This window comes from Schistocerca nitens, chromosome 9, assembly GCF_023898315.1.
Source record: "Schistocerca nitens isolate TAMUIC-IGC-003100 chromosome 9, iqSchNite1.1, whole genome shotgun sequence".
Classification (NCBI taxonomy): Eukaryota; Metazoa; Arthropoda; class Insecta; order Orthoptera; family Acrididae; genus Schistocerca; species Schistocerca nitens.
Window position 1 is genome coordinate 339,712,179 of NC_064622.1, and position 26,654 is coordinate 339,738,832.

Genomic DNA, 26,654 nt, shown 5'->3' on the forward strand with positions numbered 1-26,654 from the left:
GAGAATATAGTTGACTTTATGTTTGCGGAAAGCATGACATTACAGGAAAATAAGTAAGATCTTCTTAACGCAATGAAGGGAAATATACACCGGTTAAAAGGAACCTTATTTTAGCAACAGTACAAACTCCTTATGAAGAGGATCTAAGCTTTCTTACATACGAGTAGCTCATACGGGAATTAATCAAACACATGTATGATGTTATTTCGTAAAGATATTCACCTTCTCTGTAGATGGTAACTTTAAAAACTTTGTGCTCGGCATTAAGGCAGGTCTCGTCATGTGGGAAGCTGTGACCGTACGTCACGTAAATGGACATTTGGAGAAATGGAAAAGAATTTTTTTTTATGAGATGTGTGAACCATAAATTACCTAAGGACAAAGTACGTCTGCGCGATGTATAACAAATAGTAAAGATTGTAAATTATTATTATTATAAAAACACAAATATCGATGTAATTAACAAAACACAGTTTATTGTATAATCTCTGTCTAACGTAGGCCATGAAGATCAGAGACAATGCTTTGATTTAATCATCTCTCCTGTTTTTGTTTCGTTTAGCGGTAGGCCGCCATTGTAGTGCTGTCTGATAATTAACGTAAGTTTTATCTGTATTTTTGAAAAATATAATAGAAATTGTTATTAGAAAGTGTGTATTATTGACTTAATTCTAACCTCTCATGATCGCAACCAGTAATTCTCATTAACCAAGGTTTTACAGAACTTCGTAGTGCAGGGATCTCACTTCCCCTAACAGGATTTAGTCGGTCATTACACTGACGATTAATGTTATTAAATGTAAATGCGAGAGACTTCTCAGTTTTGGTCTTTCATTAATTTCAAATTTAACGACAGTAGTGATAGATTTCATTTACCAAAATTCACAGCACTGAATGAGTCCAGTATGTTTCATTTTGGCCGCCTAAAGGCAGATGAGATTTTCTCCACTTTTTCCTTGCAAAAGATGAACAAGAAATATTGAAAATATTTTCATTCAATAAGTTCCGCAATATGTCTGTTAATCTTTATGTAGTTTGGTACATAAATAACCAGTAGCTCCTGAGACCCATATTAATAATTACAGTTTGCGTAAGAATACGCATATTTTCTTTTCTAAATAGCAGCGCTCACTCAAACTATCTATTAGAAGGCGGTGAGACATTTAAAGCTCCCCCAACAAAATCATAAAATATAATTATAAAAATGAAAATATATAATTATCCCGTGATTAAGTGCACACCCACCCACACTATATATATATATATATATATATATATATATATATATATATATATATATATATATATATGAGGGGCGTTCAGAAAGTAAGCTCCGATCGGTCGCGAAATGGAAACGACTATGAAAATCCGATAAAGCTTTGCACAGATGTGTTGGGTAGTGTCTCTAGTATAACCCCAGTTAGCATCACGTCGCTCTTCTCATTTCTGAGCTCGCAGTGAGTGCGTAAAGATGTCTAGAAAATAGTGTCTGCCGCCAAGTACGAGGGCCTGGTGAGAAATTTCGCCTGAAGCTATGCAGCTAACATTACATAACTGTCGTGCTGTTTCTTCTTCAAGACAATTCTCAGCCGCATTCTGCAGGGGCAATGAAGATGCTCCTGCATCGTTTTCAAATGGAAATGTGAGATTACCCACAATACAGTCCGCAATTGTCTCCCCCTGAGTTTCATCTCTGGTCACATGAACCGCTGTCTTTGAAGACAACATTTTGACACAGACAACGAGGTGTAGGCCAGCGTGGAGAATTGGCGGAAAGCACTGGCGGCTGCCTTCTATGATGAGGCTATTGAAAAGTTGGTACAAGTCTAAGTCAGAACGGCGACTACGTAGAGAAGTAACTGAAAGGTGTAGCTAATTGTTACAAGTAAAACATTTCTGATGTTCACTGTGGTTTCAATTTGGCAATCAATCGGAGCTTACTTTCTGAACAGGCCTCGTATATATATATATATATATATATATATATATATATATATATATATATATATATATATATATATATATATATATACCGTGTTGAAGTATTAGCCTGTAGCGAGAATATAATTGACTTTATGTTTGTGGAAAGCATGACAGGGAAATAAGTAAGATCTTCTTAACGCAATGAAGGAAAATATGGACCAGTGAAAAGGAACCTTATTTTAGCAATAGTCCAGACTCCTTATGAAGAGGATCTAAGCTTTCTTAAATACGAGTAGCTCATACGGGAATTAATCGAACACGTCTATGATATTATTTCGTAAAGAGCTTCACCTTTTCTGTAGATGGTAACTTTAAAAACTTTGTGTTCCGCCTCACGGCAGGTCTTGTCATGGGGGAAGCCTCGTCAGAGAGGTCCACGGCAAGAGCGTCTAGGGGAGTGGTTCCAGTGGTGCTTCCGCGTTGCCTTCCACTGACGATGATGAAATGATAATGAAGACAAACACCCAGCCCCTGAGCGGAGAAAATCTCCGACCCAGCCGGGATTCGAACCCGGGTACCTTGGCGGACTGACCTCCTCGCTGACCACTCAGCTATCGGGGTATGATTTTTCCTGTTGAGTAAATACCTTTTTTTTTAAGTGGTAAATTACGGTAGACTTTTCACCTTCGATACTTCAGTTAGCTACAACTGCATTTATGTTCAGATATCCTAGATACATTCGTTGTGAAATGGTGACCAGCAGCTAACCAGAGAAATTTATGTTCAATATTCTCTACTTAGGTCTTTATGGTGGTGTCATTAGACAGTGTTCTTATACTGAGGAATCGACAGAGCTGAATGAAGGTGATGGGTATACATGCTGAGTAGTCGTCTAAAAGATGATTTACACAGATGACGTAATACTTCTCGGAACCGTATTCTCTCAAAAACCTGCCTGCAACTTTTTGTTTCCACTGTAAACTAACAAGTGTTTATTCACGCAGCGAGCCACGCAACTTGTTAACGTCGCCTAAAATTCAAAGGAATATCGTATAATTGCTTACGCGAATGTGTCGTTGCACAGAAGTAGCCTTTTTCAACTCGTTAAAGAAGGGAAATTTTTGTTTTCCTGTTACATATTATCATCAATTATTAATATTCGTGACCCCTACACATGCAACAAATAATACATAAAAGATAGTAGTTTTCATATTTACAGATTATTCCGCCACTTCTTGGTAGAACAATTTATATTTAAGGTCGAGAACCATGAAAACTGGATATGTTCTTCGGTCGTAGTTGAATAGAAACACTAATAGTCGTTTTCATGCCTGATTTAGAAGCGGTGCGACTGCAGTAATTGCGCTTTATGCTTTCCGTCGTCCGCCTAATTGAGACTGCCCGAAACCAGTTCCTCGGATAGTTCGCACGTAGTTTATGGAGTAAGTAAAATTTATTTTATCTAGATCTTTAGGGAAAAAGCACTAACCATCTGTTAACCTAATCACGGGTCTTCCATATTTTATCGAACGATTTTCGGCAGAGAAAAAATCGACCACGATCTGAAAGGAGGGTAGAGCAAATGCCACCCGGCGCTGGTGACCCGACGTGCCCACCAAGTACCCAGGGCCGGCAGCCGCTTCCCTCTCGCCTCACCTTGGTCCAGACTCTCAAAGAGGATGCGCCGGCAATTATTCGTGAGCAACGGCCGGCCGCCGGGTCGGTCCGTCTGTTGCGTCGGCGGCTCGCGATGGAGGGGCAGACACGCACGGAACGGAATCCTTATAAAAGGCAAACATCCCACAGTCTCACCTGTCAAGATCCTCCGACGCAACAGAGATGGCACACCTGGTGAGTACAGCGCCGTCAGCTGTAGTTGTTCCGTCTTACGGCAGGTCGAGGCATGGTACTTTTTTCTTCTATGCCTCACGCTGTCCCTTAGTTGGCATCTTACCCTATTTATCTTTACCATCCTTGCAATTCATTGATGGAATATGCTATGTCGTCTCAATATGTGGTCTAGCGATTTTTTTCATTTTCCCATATAGCGTCTAAGTGATTTCTGTTCTCCCTAACTCTTCTCAATACCTTCTAAATTCCCTCACTCTGCCTTCTTACACCTAATCTCCTCCCTACAAAAATTTCCAATGGCACAATCCTTTTCTCCTCATCTTTTCGTAATATCCAAATCTGCCTTTCTTCTTCTTCTTGTTTCTGTGGGTATTATTAGTCATTTGACTGTTAAACCCCCTTCGTAGTATTATTGATCTTAACATCTTTTCCTAGGCCTTTCTATTCTGCTCGCTGGGTAATAATTCATGAGTAATTTTGGTATTTTGTCATCTTCTAGTTGTTCCTGTGTGTTTCTTAATCTACTCCATAAAGGTTTTCACTCCAAGTACTTCTTCAATGCCAGCATCTCCCGTCCTCCCGTGTGTACCCAGCTTGTACCCACCTACTCTTTATGGGAATCGCACCTCCGATTCTTGTATTCTCGGCTTATTTCTTTTTAATACACTACACAACTCGTATCTATATGTTATGGTTAGTATCGACATTGTTTTGTAGAATTTAACTAGAATTCTGTTCTCACTTTAGTTCTGTCTGTTCTATAAATTGTTCTGTTAAAACAATTAAATCTTTGTAAATTCTTTTCTATGTCCATTTCTGTCATGAATGAGACAATATTTCCCGAGACGTTGAACAAGTGTAGCTTTTTTATTTTCTAATAATTATTTTCAAGGAAACTGGTTTCTGACCCCTGAAATCGAAATTATTTTTTGTTCCTTGCTGATACTAACAGATTACTTAACACATCTTTTATGTTTAAAATATGAACAGCTGTTTGGAGTTCGCCCTCGCAATCAGCAATCATGGTGTGATCATGAGCAAAACAGGTAATGTCACAGAATAATTCATCATAGGTACAAAAAAGTAAAGTACTTATTCATTACTTCAGCATTTCGTAATTATATATATTAAAAATAATCTGAGACAAATTCCATTCTTGTGTGACTACCAAATTTGTTCTCATCTTTCATTTTCCGTTTGCTGCAATAGCAGTTTATGACGTTTGGTACATGCTTTTTACTTCGTTATTTTCGTTGTAGAGTTATTCCTCTTCAAGTACCTGCGCTGCATCATACTACGCTCCATAAACAGGAACTGACCAATCTTTTCCTCAGGTTTTGATTCCATGTTCTGCATATCAATTTCCTCTTCTTTAGAAAAATTTTTTATGAAACGATGATAGGCCTAGACGGCAAATGCGAAGAACTGAGAACCAAAATAAACGAGGAAAAGACCAAAAGCTTGCTACCGTGAGACAATGTCGAGGACGCCAAAATCATGACAGACATACTGCTACTAGAACAAAACTTGCTCTGTTTTGCTGTGTTTTTCAGACAAGAGTGTTGTCGTTGAGAACAAGTGTGAGGGACGATTTTCGTGGATAAGATATTTGAGAAGACGGACAGTATAGAAATCTTCGACCTTGTCTGTATGCAACCAGGATACCAGTGCATGTGATAGTGAAATATGATCAAAGAGTAGAACATCACAGATGTAACTAATACAAGCATCCATAACCAGTTCCAGGCGCCTTGAGTTTTCTTCCGAAAGAACTTGCAAGATAACATCGCTTTAATCGATAATTTGAGGTGTGTGTGCTTCAGGTCAAGAGGGTGTACAATGTCATATTTTTGTAGGGCATGGAGAGATGCTGATACCTTCTTGCACATTGCAGTTCCGAGCTCAGTCCGGTTTATATATTCGTCTATTATTGCTGCTGGACTCCTTGGTGAAGGAGAGAAGTTAATATTTGATCACTTTAGGATTTTGGATGGATTGAGTTTTCACCTTATATCCTGTGCCCATTCTGATAGTGTAGACAGGTCGGTATCGAAATTCACAATTAATGTCTTCAGCCTTATTGGTTTTGCGTTTAAATACTACTGGAGATCATCAGCATACGTGTAGCATTTGCAGGAGGACAAAACTAATGACGTATCACTGACATAAAACGAAAGGAATGCAGGACCTAACACAGTACCCTGTGGGACGGCTGATGCTACCTGCCTCCATTGTGGGCACTGTGCGCCTCCATCGCTGGCGAGACAACAGGTATGAAGGAAACCACGCCACTGCACTTATCGAGCAATTTAGGCCTCTAAATTTGGCAAGTAAAATGTTGAAGTCGGCAGTATCAACGGGTTTTCTGAATTCTGAGGAGCACATAATAGTTGTCTCTTGTGCATCCATGGCAAGCTTCAGTTTGCTACCTTTATTAAGGCTGATGCTGTGCTGCGATGATTATGGAAATCTGACTGATATTCGTCTAGTAGGTTTTCTGTAGTTAGGTACTTTGTTAGCTGGTCGCGGGCTATATATTCTAAGGTCTTGGGCAGTGCAAGCAGAATTCAAATACGTCGGTAATCAGAGCAGAGTGTGTGGTGACAAAGTCCTTTTTAGGTAGCATCTTAACTAGTCGCTGTTTCCAGAGCTAAAGAAAAATTTTGTTGGTTAAGGAGTGGTTGAAGCTATGTGTTGTAGAGGGTAGTGGCAGGTCAGTAATAAGCTTCATAATTTGGACTGTCATGCAGTCGTCTCCAGTAGATGATGATCCGATATGCATGATGGCTTTTCTGACGGTGCTGTAAATAACATGCTGAAAAGTATTTTATTATTACAGTCGTTTACCCCCATGAAGTAATCAATTAGACTGTTACTTTGTCTTTTAATATATGGGCTTGTCTGAGTTTAGGACTTCTCACATCTTCACTGGCTGTTCCGCTTCTGCTTATAAGGAATATTATTTTCAGGAGGAGAGCGTAGTGTGCATGCCCAATGTGTAGCGTCTCTGAGGTTCATGAGCTGTTTTAATTCTCTATCTTCTTACTTTTCCGGTCTTTATAGAGCATAATTGTCATATGGTTTTGTAAGTTTGTTAGTAAATCAATGAAGTTTTTCATTTATCATCGAGAAAGGAATAGAAGACGTCTCGCAAATCATTACTTTTTTACTATTAAATCTATTTGTCACACATGTTGCTGACACTGTCCACATATACCACGGGAATGTACCTGCAACATTATATCATTATCCGACACACGGTTCAGGAGATATGAAATCTTTAATCATTAAGATGTATGAAACCTAGTTTTTCTTAAACCGGAGCGCAAATAATCCAGACTATACAATCCATTGTTTGATATAGTTGTTGGATGTCCTCCTGAAAGATAACGTGCTAAATTCTGTCCACTTGGCACTTGGCACATTGGATTGTTGATAACTGAAAACATATTCCCTGGTCGAACGAGTCTCGTTTCAAATTGTACCGAGTGGATGGACGTGTAAGGGTATGGAGACAACCTCATGAATCCATGGATCCTGCACGTCAATGGGGAACTATTCAAGCTGGTGCAGGCTCTGTGATGGTGTAAGGCGTGATGTGGGACCCCTGACACGTCTAGATAGGACTCTGACAAGTGGCACGTACGTAAGCATCCTGTCTGACCATTTGGATCCGTTCATGTGCATTCTGACTGACTTGGCCAATTCCAACAGGGCAATGCGACAACCCACATATCCAGAATTGCTACAGAGTCGCTCCAGGAACACTCTTATGAGTTTAAACACTGCATCTGTCCACTAAACTCCCCAGGCATGAACATTATTGAGAGTGTCTGGAATGCCTTGCAATGTGCTATTTATAAGAGGTCTGCACCCCCTCGTACCCTTATAGATTTACGGACAGCCCTGCAGGATTCATGGTGTCAGTTCCCTCCAGCATTACTTCAGAAGTTAAGTTAGTCGCGCCCATGCCACATTGGTTGAGGCACTTTTGGGTGCTCAAGGGGGCCCTACACGATATTAGGCACGTGTACCAGTTTCTTTGGCTCTTCAGTGAATGATGAACTTATAAAGTTCGTGGCGCTTTAGTTTTGACAACATATACGATGTTGTTCTTTAAATACAACATGTTCCACAATGTTTTGACGATATCAAATTTGAATAACACATAAACTAATAGCGGAACTAAGTTGAACATTTTACACCAGATACATTATTTATTCAAATTTTCTTATGAAATACTGTATCGGACAAATGACGACCATTCTCGGTTACACCTACACGAGACGTTTCACCCAGTTTTTGAACAGCTCTTTTGTAACTGCTGGAAGACTTATGGAAATTTCATCGTGAATTTGACCTTTTAACTGCTGTAAGCTTTTGGCACGTTTTCGTAACGAACAACTAGGATTCGCTTGTGAACTGTTACTCACACGTGCGATGTTCTCAGGAGTTCGGACGGTGCTCCATGCCTGGTTGTCATTGGACTGGATGCGCTGGAAGTTGCGTGGAACTTTTTTACGCAGTTCAGTGTTACTGCGCGAGCAGAAATTGGATATCGCGGCTGAATGTTGAAATGCATACGAAAAGCACGTTGCACGTGCATGACAGGTTCGCCGTAGCGAAAATAGCACTCCAACGCGAACGCACGATGCTACTTCGACTAGTTTGACATAATTACTAACCTGAATATGGGATTAAAAGTTGACAATCCGCACTATTAATAGACGGCATCACGTCGCTGTATCTTGCTTTTGGCACACGTTATTCAAATGGGAAATCGTCGAAACATTGTCGAATACCCTGTAGGTAAGAAAGTTAGTCTGTGTTATTGCAGTACCTGTTCATACCCACTAGCAACATAAGATATTAAGATATTAAGTCATCACAGCCAATGAAAAATGAAACATTTCTTCTTCTAGACTGAGCTATGAAGTAGATGTTGTCAGGTTGCACTTTCCTGAGTAATTGCTGTTACATGGTGTAACTATCATTTAACGCTACTAAAAAGCTAAGATTCTGAAAGTATTGATGTTTCCAAACCAAACGTTTGCTGCATTTAGCTGACGCTACACCAGACAAGATCACTATCTTGGAAAATCGGTACAATGAAATACACTCACGGAAAAAAAAGAAACACAACACCAAGAAGAAGCGAAATAAACGAATGTATGTAGGCGTGTTTCTACAACTCAGATGTCTATTCAACTCTCGCGCCAATAGCATAACAGAGGCGCTAGTAGTGCCACATGAGGACGTAAATCAGGTTGGCTTTAAATACACGCTGTAACGGTCGTGACCGTTTGAGATTGGGCTTGGTGAGTTGATGTTAGTCAAGAATGCCTCGAAGGTCAATCAACACCTCGCTGAGTTTGAAAAAGGTCGTGTAATAGTGCTACGAGCAACTGGATGTTCCTTCTGCAATATTACAGAAAGACTTGGTAGCAATCAAGCCACAGTACTTTATTGCTGGAAGCGCTGGTCCCGGGAACGTGCGATCGAGAGAAGACCAGGCTCGGGGCAGCCACGTGGCTCGGTGTATGGCTCTGGCGCATTGTATTGCGTTTGTAGCAGCGATTTTAGCAGCCATTGGCACCACAGTAACGCAACGAACGATTATAAAATGGTTACATCGAGGACAGCTCCGAGACAAACGGCCTGTAGCATGCATTTCAGTGACCCCAAACCACCACAATTTGCCACGAGGTGTCAAGCGAGAGCTCATTGGTGGGCAGGGTAGAGATCTGTTATGCTTTCTGATGAAATATGGTTCTTCCTCGGTGCCAGTGATGGCCGTTTGTTGGTTAGAAGGAGGCCAACTGAGGACCTGAACCCAACTTGTCTGCGCGCTAGACACAAAGGACTTGTGTCTGCAGTTATGGTCTGCGGTGCGATTTCGTATGACAGCAGCAGCTTTCTCCTGGTTATCTCACGCACCGTGACAGCAATTTGTACGTCGGTCTGGTGATCCGACCTGTTGTGCTGCAATTCACGAACAGCATTCCAAAGGGTATTTTCCAGCAGAATAACCCTCGCCCACATACCGCTGTTGAAACCCAACATGCTCTAGAGCGTGTCGACATGTTGCCTAGGCCTGCTTGATCACCAGTTCTGTCTCCAATGGAGCGCATATGGACATCACCGTACAACTCCAGCAGCGTCATTCACAACCAGCATTAACCGTCCCTGTTTTAACCGACCACGTGTAACAGGTATGGAATTCCTGCCCCCGCTCCCACGAACTGACGTTCAGCAACTGTACAACACAATACATGCCCGTTTGCATGCCTGCATTCAATATTATGGCTGTTACACCAGTAATTAATGTACTAGCATTCCGTATTTGCAGTGTCGTATCTAGCGCTTACATAAACGTGTTAATCACTTAAACATGTTACCTAGACAAACTTATTTCTGAAATTTCATACTCTACATTAATTATTTTTTATGTTGCGATTTTTTTGTCAGCGTAGAACGAAATACGAAACCGTCTGGGTGTCGCAGTTGCTTAGCTTAGAATTTCACGGAGTACTCTATTAGTGAGTTTGATACGCAATGTAGAGAACAGCTGAGCTGCAGTCAGTCCAAGTCCACCGATGGAGAGCTTGCGGATAGCGCAGATCTGTTCCGAACAGACTGCCATTCATCCCGCCGTCAGAAACTAAAGTTACATTGATCTCTTGCCTGACAGTAATAGCTCATTTGCGAACAAGAGAAAATCAGAATCATGATCAGCTGGAAACGATAAATCTGTGGAATGTGCGGGATTATAGGGTTCATAATGAACTCACTGGCGTTGCGGATTCGCCTTACCGTCCGTAGATGGCCAGAGCCTCCCATGGAGGTCACCTAAAGCGGCGGCTTCTGCCAGACTTCTAACGAGAGCAGTTTTCCAGCTGATAAGTGCAGTGAAAGTGTGAAGAACGAAAGCACCTGGAAGTTATTTTCGATAGAACAGAGGCTGTAACAGAGAGATCCATCTGAATTCACACGACTGTACTTTCTACACGAATAAAGATAGAGACCTGAGATGAATTTTATTCATATGCATCGAAACTAAAAGCTTACCTAGGCGCAAGTTCTAACTCACAGGCTGATGTGGTTGATGCAAAAGATCTCCCTCCTGCGCCTATCTTGCTCGCTGGTTCATTATACGAACTGCGTCTAATCGAGAAAGCGAAAACACAACAACAAAGGAATTTTGTGTTCTTGTTTCAATAGGTACAATTCAGATCAACTGTGCGACGAGACTTTCGTCATGAGTGCCGCGTCAACGATGGATCTTCAGTGAGGAACGCGCGGAGCGAACGTTGCATCATGGCTTCCAAGACCGCTTAATTTCGCGGTATGCGATTGTTTTTGTGGAGTTTCTGGGAGGCTACGTTTCTGTGCATACATTTGAAAAATGTGAATTGATGCAGATGAGTAGCAGAAACAATAATGTGATGTAGAATGAAATTTTCTCTCTGCAGCGGAATGTGTTGAGATGTAAAACTTTCTGGCAGGTTGAGTACTGTGTACTGCACCGAGACTCGAACTGAGGATCTCTACCTTTCATGGGCCAGTGGTCTACCAAATGAAATATCCAAGCACGACTCACGACTCACACATTTACTTCCGCCACTAGTTCATCTGTCTTCCAAATTTCTTAGAAGCTCTCTTGCGAAATTTGCAAGACTAACAACGCCGGAAACTGAAAATTTCATTCTGGAAGCATCTTCCAGGCCGTGGCGAAGCCATGTCTCCGCAATATCCTTACATCCAGGAGTGTTGGACCTCCAATTTTCGCAGGTGAGCTGCTGTGAAGTTCAGAAGGTAGGAGATGAGGTACTGGTGGAATTAAAACTCTGAAGGTGGGGGAGGGGGGGGGCGTGAGTCATAGAGATGGTAGAGCACTTTCCCGAGAAAGGCAAAGGTCCCGAGTTTGAGTATCGGTCCAACACATAGTTTCAATCTGCCAGGAGATTTGAATCATGTGATTTTTGTATATAATATAAGTGATGTGCCTTAACAGATTCACCTAGATTACCAGAAGCGGTGAATCATCTACAAACTGAGCGACGATATATAAACAGCCGGGTAACCTACGGAACATTTTTCTTCGGCGTAATTGTCCTGTCTGTTACTTAACTGTAAAGAGTATTTACAGCAAAACTGAAATTGTCAATGTTTAATTTAGTTTTTATTCCAGACTGGTTGAACTGTAGCATGAAACAGAGGGATGTTGTAGTAAAAATGAATCAAACAATACAAATCTATCATATAGAGTTAGAGTTTTCTTCAACAAAAAGATAAGAAAACCGCAACACAAAAATATATCAATGATCCTTGCAATGTAACAATAATAATAGGGAAGTCTTGCCTTTGAAGACGATCAAGAACGTTCTATTGAGCATAAAAGAACAACAACTTTTTTAGAAATTGGAAATTTGTGGTAAGCTTCTATGGGACCAAACTGCTGAGGTCATCGGTCCCGAAGCTTAAACACTACTTAATCTAACTTAAACTAATTTACGCTAAGGATAACTCACACACCCATGCCTGAGGGAGGACTCGAACCTCCGACGGGCGAAGCCGTGCGAATCGTAACAAAGCGCTTAGACCACGAGGCTTCCTCGAGCGGCAATTTGTTTTCCCACAGTGTACATTCTCTAGGGATTGGTCGATAAGAGCATATGTAACAAAAAAGATCTAATGAGCGTATGTCAGGAAATGCATGCTTTCCACGCTAGAGAACTTTCATTCAATCATACATTCTTACAGAGACTGTAGTCTAATACGTTGTACCATGCAGCCACAATTACAGTCTGTGTTGAATATGGTTTCCATGAGCCTTAACGCTTGCATGTACACGCAGTAGCAAGTTCTGTCTCAGTTGTTCATAACACCCAGGCTGCATCCGTATAGTGTCCAAGACAGCGTGAATACGTTTCTCCACACCTGGAATTGGCTCTGCGTACACGATACTTCTGAGATGGCCCCATAACCAGAAATCACAGGAGTTGAGATCCGGTGAACGAGCAGACTATGCAACTGGACCCCTTCTCCTATCTGTCGACCAGGGAATACGTGATTGAGAGCGTCCGGACGTTAACGGTAAAGTGGGCTGGAGCACCATCGTGTAGCAGCCATCTAACTGTTCCAATAATTAATCGCACTTCTTCCAGCAGGGCAGGTAAAGACACCCACAAGAAACATCTATAGTTACGACTTGTTAGGTGACGTGTAAAAAATACTGGTCTCAAAATACGGTCGCCCATTGTCCTGGCCCAAACATTCTAGCTGCACATATGCTGACGACTCGCTGTCACCATACCATGGGGTTTCTGCAACTATCGCGAAGACGCTGTTATGAAGATACCACTCCGCGTAAATGTGGCCTCATCTGTGAATAGGATCGCAGACACAAATCCCGAAATCGCGGTTGCCTGGTGAAGAAACCAGTGGCAAAACTGCTCCCAATGTGGAAAGTCTGCACACGTTGCAAGCGATAAGGGTAGTGGCAGTTGTGATGGAGGATGTTCCACACGGTCTTCTGGTTTACCCTTTACTGGCGGGCCAACTGCCTGGTACTGACGCGGCGGCACCTTCCACAGTATCGATCACATTTTCCTCCAAGTCTGGTGTCCGAACATTTCGGGTACGTCCTTCATGATTTCCTGAAATGACCCTCTCTCAGACAAACGGCGAAACACTGTTACAGACATTGAGTGCAGTGGTTGGCAGGCCGGTGTGGCCGAGCGGTTCTAGGCGCTTCAGTATGAAACCGCGCGTCCGCTATGGTCGTAGGTTCGAATCGTGCCTCGGGCATGGATGTGTGTGCTGTCCTTAGGTTAGTTAGGTTTAAATAGTTTTAAGTTCAGGGGACTGATGACTTCAGATGTTAAGTCCCATAGTGCTTAGAGCCATTTTTTTTTAGTGCAGTGGTTGTTTCCGGCGGGGATATGTCTCCTGATACTGCCCGCTGCCCGCCGCTCGTTGCCATTTGCCTTCCCCTAACAAGGGAACCTCCCCATCGCATCCCCCTCAGATTTAGTTATAACTTGGCACAGTGGTTAGGCCTTGATAAACTGAACACAGATCAATTGAGAAAACAGGAAGAAGTTGTGTGGAACTGTGAGAAAATAAGCAAAATATACAAACTTAGTAGTCCATGGGACATACAGGCAGCATCAAGGAGAACGTAAGGAGCGCCGTGGTCCCGTGGTAGCGTGAGCAGCTGCGTAAGGAGAGGTCCTTGGTTCAAGTCCTCCCACGAGTGAAAATTTTACCTTCTTTATTTTTGCATAGTTAGTATCTGTCCGTTCGTTCATTGACGTCTCTGTTCACTGTAATAAGTTTAGTGTCTGTGTTTTGCGACCGCACCGCAAAACCGTGCGATTAGTAGACGAAAGGACGTGCCTCTCCAATGGGAACCGAAAACATTTGATAGCAAGGTCATAGGTCAACCGATTCCTCCACAGGAAAACACATCTGATATATTCTATACGACACTGGTGACGGCATGTGCGTCACTTGACAGGAATATGTTGTCGACCCACCTAACGTGTACACTTGGCGAATGGGTAAAAAGATTCTTCTACATTGCCCGATTTAGGTTTTCTTGTGGATGTGATAATCACTCCCAAAAAAGTGATGAAAACATAAGAGTTTGTCACATAAACTGAAAATAAAAAATTAAAGTTTTCTCTCGATGGAAGATTTGAACCAAGGACCTTTCGTTCCGCAGCTGCTCACGTTATCACGAGACCACGGCGCTTCTGCCGTCCCAGTGTCCTTGATGTTGCGTATCTTCCGATGAACTACTCAGTTTGTATATTTTGCTTATTTTTTCACAGTTCCACACAACTTCTTCCTGTTTTCTCAACTGATCTGTGTTCAGTTTTTCAAGGCCTATCCACAGTGCCAACTTATAACTAAATTTGAGGGGGGTGCGATGGGGAGGTTCCCTTGTAAGTAACACAACGTCGGCAAGCTCTAGATTGGAATACGGAACCATTGTGTGGAACGCTGTATCACATCCACTACAAGGTGAGAGAGCAAGACACGTGAATCGGACACAACATTACCTATTACTATGGTAGAAGAGGGCGCTAGGGCATGACGTGTGACGAACAGTAGCGTCCTCTAGGAGGAAACCATGCATACTGTAATTGTGGCTCCATTCTACAGCGCGTAATAGACCGCGGTCTCTGTAAAAATGTATGGTTGAATAAATAGTCTCTAGCATGGAAACCATGCATTTCCGGACATAAATTAGACTTTTTTTGTTCCGTATCCTCTCATCGAACAATACGTAGAGTTTGTACACGGTGAAAAAAATAATGTGCATGTTTCCGGACATACGTTTATTAGACTTTTTTGTTCCGTGTCCTCTCATACAACTATACGTAGAGTTTGTACACGGTGAAAAAAATCAATAACTGTACTTGCATCATAAGTAATTGCTTTGATTACATAAAAGCGCAGAGGTTACGCCATTAACTAGTTATTAATATTTTCAAAATACAATCTGTATTCGGTAAGAATATACACTCCTGGAAATTGAAATAAGAACACCGTGAATTCATTGTCCCAGGAAGGGGAAACTTTATTGACACATTCCTGGGGTCAGATACATCACATGATCACACTGACAGAACCACAGGCACATAGACACAGGCAACAGAGCATGCACAATGTCGGCACTAGTACAGTGTATATCCACCTTTCGCAGCAATGCAGGCTGCTATTCTCCCATGGAGACGATCGTAGAGATGCTGGATGTAGTCCTGTGGAACGGCTTGCCATGCCATTTCCACCTGGCGCCTCAGTTGGACCAGCGTTCGTGCTGGACGTGCAGACCGCGTGAGACGACGCTTCATCCAGTCCCAAACATGCTCAATGGGGGACAGATCCGGAGATCTTGCTGGCCAGGGTAGTTGACTTACACCTTCTAGAGCACGTTGGGTGGCACGGGATACATGCGGACGTGCATTGTCCTGTTGGAACAGCAAGTTCCCTTGCCGGTCTAGGAATGGTAGAACGATGGGTTCGATGACGGTTTGGATGTACCGTGCACTATTCAGTGTCCCCTCGACGATCACCAGTGGTGTACGGCCAGTGTAGGAGATCGCTCCCCACACCATGATGCCGGGTGTTGGCCCTGTGTGCCTCGGTCGTATGCAGTCCTGATTGTGGCGCTCACCTGCACGGCGCCAAACACGCATACGACCATCATTGGCACCAAGGCAGAAGCGACTCTCATCGCTGAAGACGACACGTCTCCATTCGTCCCTCCATTCACGCCTGTCGCGACACCACTGGAGGCGGGCTGCACGATGTTGGGGCGTGAGCGGAAGACGGCCTAACGGTGTGCGGGACCGTAGCCCAGCTTCATGGAGACGGTTGCGAATGGTCCTCGCCGATACCCCAGGAGCAACAGTGTCCCTAATTTGCTGGGAAGTGGCGGTGCGGTCCCCTACGACACTGCGTAGGATCCTACGGTCTTGGCGTGCATCCGTGCGTCGCTGCGGTCCGGTCCCAGGTCGACGGGCACGTGCACCTTCCGCCGACCACTGGCGACAACATCGATGTGCTGTGGAGACCTCACGCCCCACGTGTTGAGCAATTCGGCGGTACGTCCACCCGGCCTCCCGCATGCCCACTATACGCCCTCGCTCAAAGTCCGTCAACTGCACATACGGTTCACGTCCACGCTGTCGCGGCATGCTACCAGTGTTAAAGACTGCGATGGAGCTCCGTATGCCACGGCAAACTGGCTGACACTGACGGCGGCGGTGCACAAATGCTGCGCAGCTAGCGCCATTCGACGGCCAACACCACGGTTCCTGTTGTGTCCGCTGTGCCGTGCGTGTGATCATTGCTTGTACAGCCCTCTCGCAGTGTCCGGAGCAAGTATGGTGGGTCTGACACACCGGTGTCAATGTGTTCTTTTTTCCATTTCCAGGAGTGTATAATACGAATTAGACTAACGCTGGACATGTGCAGTATGTACAAAACAAACAACAAATCAAACAAAAATCAAAGAGAAGCCGTTGGCTCCCAGTTTCTATCAGACAAATTCATTTACGTTTCTTGCCCTAAGAATGCTCTCAGTACAACCGGTATCTCTGCCGTTTACTGAGACATTTATGTAGCGTACCAAAACTACCGAACTATAGTTTGGGTAGAGGGTAACTTTACAGCGAAGCAATTCAGATACGTGCCACTAGGATTGTTTCCAGTAGATTCGATGAGCACGCGAGTATTGGGGAAATGATCCGTGGAATCAGATAGGAATCCAAGGGGGGAAGAAGACGTTCTTGCTGCGAAACACTGCGTGCACTCGTTCTCTCTCTCTCTCTCTCTCTCTCTATCACACACACACACACACACACACACACACTCACACACACACAATGTAAACAGTAGCACCACGAAATAACCAAAGATGGTCGATGTCACTATCGGTAACTTCTGTCACCACTTCTTGTGTCGTGGCGCTAGTGTTTACAGTAGGGTATGTGTGTGTGTGTGTGTGTGTGTGTGTGTGTGTGTGTGTGTGTGCGCGCGCTATCTTTCCGGAACTGACTGCAAACGAAGCTTTAAATTTCCTTGCATAGTGCATACTTGCTGCCTTGAAAAAGGCACATTATATGTGTGGCGACAAGTCAGGTCTCGCTATTGAGAAAGCTCAGAGAATCGAAATTTGCAACTAACTGCAGTATAGTTATGCTGCCACAAATGTATATCTTGCACAAGAACGCCGAAGACAAGGTAAGATTAATTAAGGCTACCACAGAGGTATATCGGTAGTCGTTTTCCCCTTTCTCCAATAACAAGTGGAACCGGGAAAGGAATAACCAGCATCGGTACAAGGTGCCCTCCGTTATGCTGTGTGTGATGCTTGCTTGGTACGTGTGTAGATATAGAGATGGAAACATTAGGTGAATGTTGACATGCTCGCAAAAGTACGGGACGAGTTTGACTATCGTCCGGTTGTTTGTCGTGCGTCTGATGGAGAGGAAATTGAATATTCGGGAAAAGTATATGAAACTTCGCCGCTAAACGTAATTGTAAAAAGTACTCCAAGCTTGTCTGGACATGAATTTGAAAGATACAGCCCTGCACAATGGGATGAATATTTTGGAAATCAAAACTTTGTAGACCTCTGGGTAAGTCAAAATTCACACAAGGTTTCAATTGTTATTCGAGTTGCAGGCATATTCCTGCGCCAGGGAAAAGATCTTGCAAGAACGGGACAGACGGCAACTGAATACAATAGTTCAACGTGACAGAAGTGCAGCCCTTCCGCAAATTGCTGCGTATTTCAGTGCTGGGCTATCAGCAAGTGTCAGCGTGCGAATCATTCAACGAAACATCATCGATGAGCTTTCGTAGCCGAAGACCCACTCGTGTACGCTTGATGAATGCACGACACAAAGCTGTACGTCTCGCCTGGGCCAGTCAACACCGTCATTGAACTGTTGATGATTGAAAACATGAGCAGATGGACGTTTACGGGTATAGAGACAACCTCATGATTCCATGGACCCTGCATGTCAGCAGGAGATTTTTCAAGTTTGTGGAGGCTCTGTAATGGTGTGGGGCGTGTGCAGTTGGTGTGATATGGGACCCCAGATACATCTAGATACGACTATGACAGGTAACACGTACGTAATCATACTGTCTGGTCACCTGCATCTATTTATGTCCATTGTGTATACCGACGGAGTTGGTCAATTCCAGCAGGACAATGCGACACCCCACACATCTAGAATTGCTACAGGTGGCGCCAGGAACACTGTTCTGAGATCCGCTGGCCTCCAATTTTCCCAGTCATGAACATTATTGAGCATGAAACTTCCTGGCAGATTAAAACTGTGTGCCGGACCGAGACTCGAACTCGGGACCTTTGCCTTTCGCGGGCAAGTGCTCTACCAACTGCGCTACCCAAGCACGAATCACGCCCCGTCCTCACAGCTTTACTTCTGCCAGTACCTCGTCTCCTACCTTCCAAATTTTACAGAAGCTCTCCTGCGAACCTAGAGCACTTGCCCGCGAAAGGCAAAGGTCCCGAGTTCGAGTCTCGGTCCGGCACACAGTTTTAATCTGCCAGGAAGTTTCATATCAGCGCACACTCCGCTGTAGAGTGAAAATTTCATTCTAGATTATTGAGCATGTCTGGGATGCCTTGCAACGCGTTATTCGGAAGAGATCTACACCCCCTCGTACTCTTACGGATTTATGGACAGCCCTGCAGGATTCACGGTGGCAATCCCCTCCAGCATTACTTCAGACATTAGTCGAGTCCATGCCACGTCGTGTTGCGGCACTTCTGCGTGCTCGCGGGGGCTCTGCTCGATATTACGCAGTTATATCAGTTTGTCTGGCTCTTCAATGTACACTCCTGGAAATTGAAATAAGAACACCGTGAATTCATTGTCCCAGGAAGGGGAAACTTTATTGACACATTCCTGGGGTCAGACACAGCACATGATCACACTGACAGAACCACAGGCACATAGACACAGGCAACAGAGCATGCACAAAGTCGGCACTAGTACAGTGTATATCCACCTTTCGCAGCAATGCAGGCTGCTATTCTCCCATGGAGACGATCGTAGAGATGCTGGATGTAGTCCTGTGGAACGGCTTGCCATGCCATTTCCACCTGGCGCCTCAGTTGGACCAGCGTTCGTGCTGGACGTGCAGACCGCGTGAGACGACGCTTCATCCAGTCCCAAACATGCTCAATGGGGGACAGATCCGGAGATCTTGCTGGCCAGGGTAGTTGACTTACACCTTCTAGAGCACGTTGGGTGGCACGGGATACATGCGGACGTGCATTGTCCTGTTGGAACAGCAAGTTCCCTTGCCGGTCTAGGAATGGTAGATCGATGGGTTCGATGACGGTTTGGATGTACCGTGCACTATTCAGTGTCCCCTCGACGATCACCAGTGGTGTACGGCCAGTGTAGGAGATCGCTCCCCACACCATGATGCCGGGTGTTGGCCCTGTGTGCCTCGGTCGTATGCAGTCCTGATTGTGGCGCTCACCTGCACGGCGCCAAACACGCATACGACCATCATTGGCACCAAGGCAGAAGCGACTCTCATCGCTGAAGACGACACGTCTCCATTCGTCCCTCCATTCACGCCTGTCGCGACACCACTGGAGGCGGGCTGCACGATGTTGGGGCGTGAGCGGAAGACGGCCTAACGGTGTGCGGGACCGTAGCCCAGCTTCATGGAGACGGTTGCGAATGGTCCTCGCCGATACCCCAGGAGCAACAGTGTCCCTAATTTGCTGGGAAGTGGCGGTGCGGTCCCCTACGGCACTGCGTAGGATCCTACGGTCTTGGCGTGCATCCGTGCGTCGTTGCGGTCCGGTCCCAGGTCGACGGGCACGTGCACCTACCGCCGACCACTGGCGACAACATCGATGTACTGTGGAGACCTCACGCCCCACGTGTTGAGCAATTCGGCGGTACGTCCACCCGGCCTCCCGCATGCCCACTATACGCCCTCGCTCAAAGTCCGTCAACTGCACATACGGTTGACGTCCACGCTGTCGCGGCATGCTACCAGTGTTAAAGACTGCGATGGAGCTCCGTATGCCACGGCAAACTGGCTGACACTGACGGCGGCGGTGCACAAATGCTGCGCAGCTAGCGCCATTCGACGGCCAACACCGCGGTTCCTGGTGTGTCCGCTGTGCCGTGCGTGTGATCATTGCTTGTACAGCCCTCTCGCAGTGTCCGGAGCAAGTATGGTGGGTCTGACACACCGGTGTCAATGTGTTCTTTTTTCCATTTCCAGGAGTGTATTACAGAAACGACAGAAACCATGGAGGTTTACACAGTACCTGTGGCGAGAAATTAGAAAATCGTGGGCTCTGTTGGATAGAAACTACACTATAGAAGAATAATGTAGCTACATTACGTACAAAAAATCTGTGTGATCAAGTAATTGATACTACTGAGTGAGTTGCCAGTCCTTCCTCCTCTTACCTACTATAAAAGCAATGTTGGTGGCTTGTTGTCGTCCCATGCATGTGAGGAAGAGGCTTTTCGCTGCAACATTCCAGCTGCTTATTCACACAGCAGTGAATGGCAGTGTTCTAACTATACAAAGCATTAATAACTTTGGATACATATTTTGAAGTGAGCATCATGGTATCATTTGTACTGCGTACATACGACAGTAATACTACTGACACTAAAACCTGTAGGTAACTGTTCTCGCTTATTCGCACATAAACCCCGACAGCCAACTTTTTACGGCGCAGCTAGCTACGTTCTCACCCTCGCTTTATTTCGCTGTTGCAGGTGTTGTTGGTGCTGGCGGCGTTAGCGGCCAACGCTTTATCAGCCGACGTGCAGAACGGTGACGCCGAGCGCACTAAAAAGGCAGCCGAGGGCGCTGCGACGGGTAAGCGACTGCATCCATCCCCACAGCCATACTTCCATTCTGTGGGCGACCGTTTACTGGAACAAATATTCTTGTCAGTTTAGCAGTGCATGTCAGCAAGGGACTTACTGTCTTACTTTAATTGTATATTCTACATTAGAGACTATTACCGAGTATTTTACATCAGACCACATTTTCCGTCTGAAGTAATTGTACGTCTAGCTTCAAGTCACATCAAAAAGTACACTACGGTTGAAACTAAAGCAAGATAAAACCATTACGATTCCTACCAGTACCCTTACAATCGCCATTACAACTAGTTATTCTGCCTGCGCCTACGTAATCCCTTTGCCATTCACACTTAAGTGCTGGGCGGAGGGTACATGGAACCATTTTCGAACTATTTCTCGATCCTTTCACTCGCGATTACCACGTGCGACAAATGTACACTTAAACCTATTCGTGCGACCTCCGGTTTTTCTTGATTCATTGCAATAGTCATTTCTTCCTCTGTAAATGGGAACAAAAACTTTAATAAATAAAATAAAAAGTAAAAGATTTTCTCCTTCGGAGGGCAAAAGTGGTTATTGAACTTCCGTAAAAAGGACTCGCCGCAACGAAAAACGCCCTTGTGTTGATGATTGCCAACCTAACTCATGTATCATATCCGTGACACTCCCCCCCCCCCCCCATTTTCTCTATTTCCCATTAACACAAAACGAGCTGACTACGTTCAACTTTTTCAGTGGCTTCCGTCAATAACATCTCCTATGGATGCAACACCGCGCAGCAATGCCCCAGAAGGGGACAGGCAGGCGTAGTCTAGGCTGTATCTTTAGTAGATTTGTTGCCTCTCGGAGTATTCTGGCAATAAATCGCATTTTTTTTTTGCCTTGCCTTAACGTTCCCTATCTGATTGTCCCAGTTTAAATTATTCATAATTGCAATTCTAAGGTATTTAGCTGGATCGACTGCCTTTAAATTTGTGTGATTTATCGTGTAACAGAAAATTGACGGAATATTTTTAGCACTCGTGCGGAGGAACTAACGTTTTTTACTGTTTAGTGTCAACTGGCATTTTTCGCACTTAACAAATAACTTGTCTGAATGATTCCGCAATTCATTTTGATTTTCTGATAACTTTACTAAACTGTTAACAAGAACATCATCTCCAGAACAATCTAAGAGGTCTCCTCGGACTGTCTCTTACAACTTTAATGCAGGTTAAGAGCAGCAGGAACTCTGTACCACTTAAACTGGGAATTTAGACGTCTCTTCAGTTTCAGTCGATGGCTTCTCATCATTTACTACCAACTGTGCCATTTCTGCCAGAAAATCACGAATTTAGTAGTGCAGTTGAGACGATACCTCATTCGCACCTAATTTCATTAAAAGCGGCGTGTGAGAAACGGTACCGAAAGCATTCTGAAAATCTAAAAACACTGAATGAAGCTGACATCATCTCTCAATAGTATTCATTATTTCGTGCAAGTAAAGAGCCAGTTGTGATACACAAGAACGATTCTGTGCTATTTTTATGCCATTCGGTTACTGTCTTCCAGATATTTCATAATGTTTGAGCATCAAATGATCCAAACCGCGTTTGCTATTTTACTCATTCATGTATTGCCGGTTTGAGTACCGTGGCTGAATGAATTATTTGGACTAAATTAAAGTTTCGTCTCCATCTGTGGAGAACATCTGCAAGGACTTGATACCTTCAGTGGGAATCCAAATTGTATCATCTTTCGCTATTGACTCATGTAAGTTTTTGACTTGGCGCCATACGTTTTGACTGCTGGAGCACTGTTGGCGATTGGCGATTGCTATTAGTAACGTCCCATTGTGAAAGTCCACATCTTCATTAACAATGAAATCCAGGTATTTGCAATTTAGTTAAGGAATTGTAAATGTACTGATGAGACAACATTGTGAACACCTGCCCAATGAGCGTAGTCCGCCTTTGGAATGCATCGCAGCAGTTATTCTACGTGGAAGGTAGGTTTCTGGAGGCGTGTAGCAGGCAAGCCTCCGACCTCCAAGGTCTGTGATAAGAAGTGGATGTCCAACACCTTTTCATCTACTCTAAGATTTACTCTACTTCCCATAGATGCTCACGGCAGTAGCATGTTAACAGCCGGCCAGCCTCACCATTCCCGAAAATCTCGTTCCCAGGCACGGGACCGTTTCCCCATGTCGTTTACATCAGTGGCGTTTGTGGCCCGTATCGTCGCATTTGACGCCGCCAGGCAGCGTTCATTGTTGCTACGGACAGTGGCTGTACGTCCTTTGGACTTGAAGCCTTGGTCCAAGACATATTTCTCTATCTAACTCATCTCAAGAACCAGCTACAATATCAAAGGAACACAGCAAGCCCAACAGTTTTGCTTGCTGAGTATTTTTGAGATTGTTACTGCTTTCTGATTAGTTATATCCTCTAATGGTGTCTCTGGCATTGAAAGATGAATCCTTAGACTGAAAGATATGCGTTGGACCGTGGCCTAAAGTCCATCAACCAAAAATCAGCAGGGACACAAATATCGGCCCTGAAGTGGTCATAACTACTATGGTCAGACGAAACTACAGTCGTCTGGCCATAACTGTGAGCTCTCTGATAATTCTGGAGGATGTGTCTTCTGAACTACGATACAATCCTTTGCCACAGCAGTGCTTGATAATTTACAGCTGTCACTGACTATTGAAGCATCGCTTGATGCACTAATTAACAAACTGTTCTCTTGAAGTAAAATTTCAGCATTTACTAAAGCACATTTCCACCTGAAACTTGAATAATTTTTTAGTCCTACTCACTGATGCTGACAGCTTAAGCTAAGGTCACAAACTGGGCAGGGCGTTTACATGCTCGGCTCCATATTGACCTCCATGTGAAGGTGCTGCTATGCCGAGAGAGAGACCCATTCGCCGTTGCGGATTGCAGCGAGACATCGCTAATTTCTGTGGTAACGATGTTGTCGGCTTTGGTGCGGTGCTGTGACCTCTGGACGATATCACAATAACGATATCACAATAGGCCCATCTGTGGATGTGAATAGGTCATACGTATAGGGAGAGTCGTGTAAAATGTTCCACCAGTTTCATTTCGTAAGCGCTTCTAGTTATCGAAACTAGGCTTTCGGCAAATGATAGTACACAGAGTTGCAAGTAATTTTGTTATACGTTGTCCTCCTAACGCTTGCATCAACCGAAATATTGCGTCCTCTTCGGATTTATGGTGGCTCCTTATACATATTCACGGCAGCGGAAAACACTTGAAAAAGGAGAGTATGATACATTGCTTCTTAAACCTCGGAATATCAAAGGGCAAGGAGGGGGGGAGGGTATTTTATGTCCACTTTGCGAAATTCCTAATTGATTTCAATGTTACGGTAAAACTTACCCCAAAATTTAAGTACTTATAATGAAATTGACTTTTCACAACAAATGTCAGGTACATATTTCCTGCTTCAAACCTTTCTTACATAAGGACATACCTTTAAAAAGCACGTTGTGAAAAATAGGCAACGACAGTTAACGAAATTTGTGTTTTTTAAACACTTTTTTGTAGTGCTCATAAAGCACACCTCCCCTCAGTGTATACATTACGGAAAATGCGTTGGTATTGTTAAGATTGCGGTAAAAGATATTGTCACGTGTGGACGCTGCTTAGCCGGCCGAAGTGGCCGTGCGGTTAAAGGAGCTGCAGTCTGGAACCGCAAGACCGCTACGGTCGCAGGTTCGAATCCTGCCTCGGGCATGGATGTTTGTGATGTCCTTAGGTTAGTTAGGTTTAACTAGTTCTAAGTTCTAGGGGACTAATGACCTCAGCAGTTGAGTCCCATAGTGCTCAGAACCATTTGAACCGTTTTTTTTTGGACGCTGCTTATACATAAGTAACTATTTAAAAATTAAGTTGTTAAAAAAGTTAAAGCAGTTATGGATTTTTCAGGTTTCGCCGTTATACGCAGCAACCCAGCTTGATGATAGACCTCCACCACTAAGATTAAACATATTTCCTCGTGGTCCTACAGTATACGACACAGATTCAAAGTCAGCTAAGGTTGTTGTAAATGAAGCTGTATGGTAACTTTTACAATACCGGAAGAGACGTTTAAAAACGTGGATGTGTACTCATGTTTAACTTAACAGCTTTTGTGGAAACAATTAATCAGTCATAGGCCTGATGCAACAACAGAGCTCCAATTAAAGCCGCATTTGGCGGTATTTACACTGTAACAGCCGATTTCGACCGGCTTTCATTTCAGTACTAGCACATTTCTCAAATACTTTTTGCAAGACGTTTGAGTACCACCATTAACAAGAGTTCTATCATTATACTCGCACCTTTGCTTTCGACACCCGCTAAAAATGTATCGTTTCACTAAAAAGAACATTCTTGCTTCAATATGACAGTTCATGCAGCCATTAAGATATGCACCGAAATTACGTGTATCTGTGCGTACTATGTTTTTCTACGAGTACAAACGTCATTTCGATATCTTAAATCCTGCAGGAAATAAAATGGGTGTTATGTATTACGAACAAGTCCTGTCTACAGATTGTCCTTATTTTTTAGTGTGTTGCCGTCTGATTTGAATTATAAAATTTGTTTTCTTTTGAATATAAACGAAAAAAAAAACACTGCATGGCACCCCTCTGTTGCAGCTGTGCCGTCGTCAGCGGCGTACAGCCCCTATTACGCTGGAGCTGCTGACCGCCACAACGCCGGAGGCTACCCCTACAACCGCGCCGCAGTGGGCTACCCTGGTGCCTACCCGTACAGTGCTGGAGTCGATCCCTACAACCGGGCATCGTACCCTTACAACGCTGCAGCTACAGGTTTCCAGGGCAGCTACCCGTACAACACGGCAGCATATCCTTACAATGCAGCTGGTAAGGGTATTGCAGGTGCCTATCCATACAACGATGGCACCTACCCTAACAATGTAGCTGGTAAAGGTGTCTCAGGTGCCTATCCCTACAATACTGGCGCTTACCCGTACAACGCAGCTGGGAAGGGCGTCGCAGGGGCCTATCCCTACAACACCGGCACCTACCCTTACAATACAGCGACCACACCATATCCAGGCTCGTATCCTTACAACACTGGTACCTACCCGTACAACAGAGGCGCCTACCCAAATACCGCCAGTGGCTACCCAGCTGCCTATAACTCGGCAGCCTATCCGTACACCGCTGGTACTGATGGTTACCAGTCTGCAGCTGCCAGCTACCCTTACAACACGGCGGCATCTCGCTTCGGCGCTTATCAAAACTATGGGACATCAGCTGACGGCTCATACAGGAGTGGAAAAGTCTATTAAATTCAGCTCTTACGACAGTCATAACGCAGTTTCCTGTTGCCTTGCATTTTCTTAACAATTTTGCTTTTCGCTCGCAAAAAAAGAGATTATCTAATATAAATGCTTTTGTCAATAAGAAAACTGTTTCTCATCATTTTCTAATAATAAATAACTGTGGAGAACACA

The 26,654-nt window shown here is 44.2% G+C and overlaps 1 protein-coding gene across 1 annotated transcript; it reads left to right on the plus strand.

The window, feature by feature from the left end:
• Positions 1-3,664: 3,664 nt before the first annotated feature.
• Positions 3,665-26,654, plus strand: LOC126203186 (calcium-binding protein P-like). The gene is made up of 3 exons (XM_049937428.1): positions 3,665-3,774; positions 21,087-21,189; positions 25,831-26,654. Exons 1-3 carry the CDS (start codon positions 3,763-3,765, stop codon positions 26,487-26,489), a joined length of 774 nt encoding a protein of 257 aa, XP_049793385.1. The 5' UTR covers positions 3,665-3,762; the 3' UTR covers positions 26,490-26,654.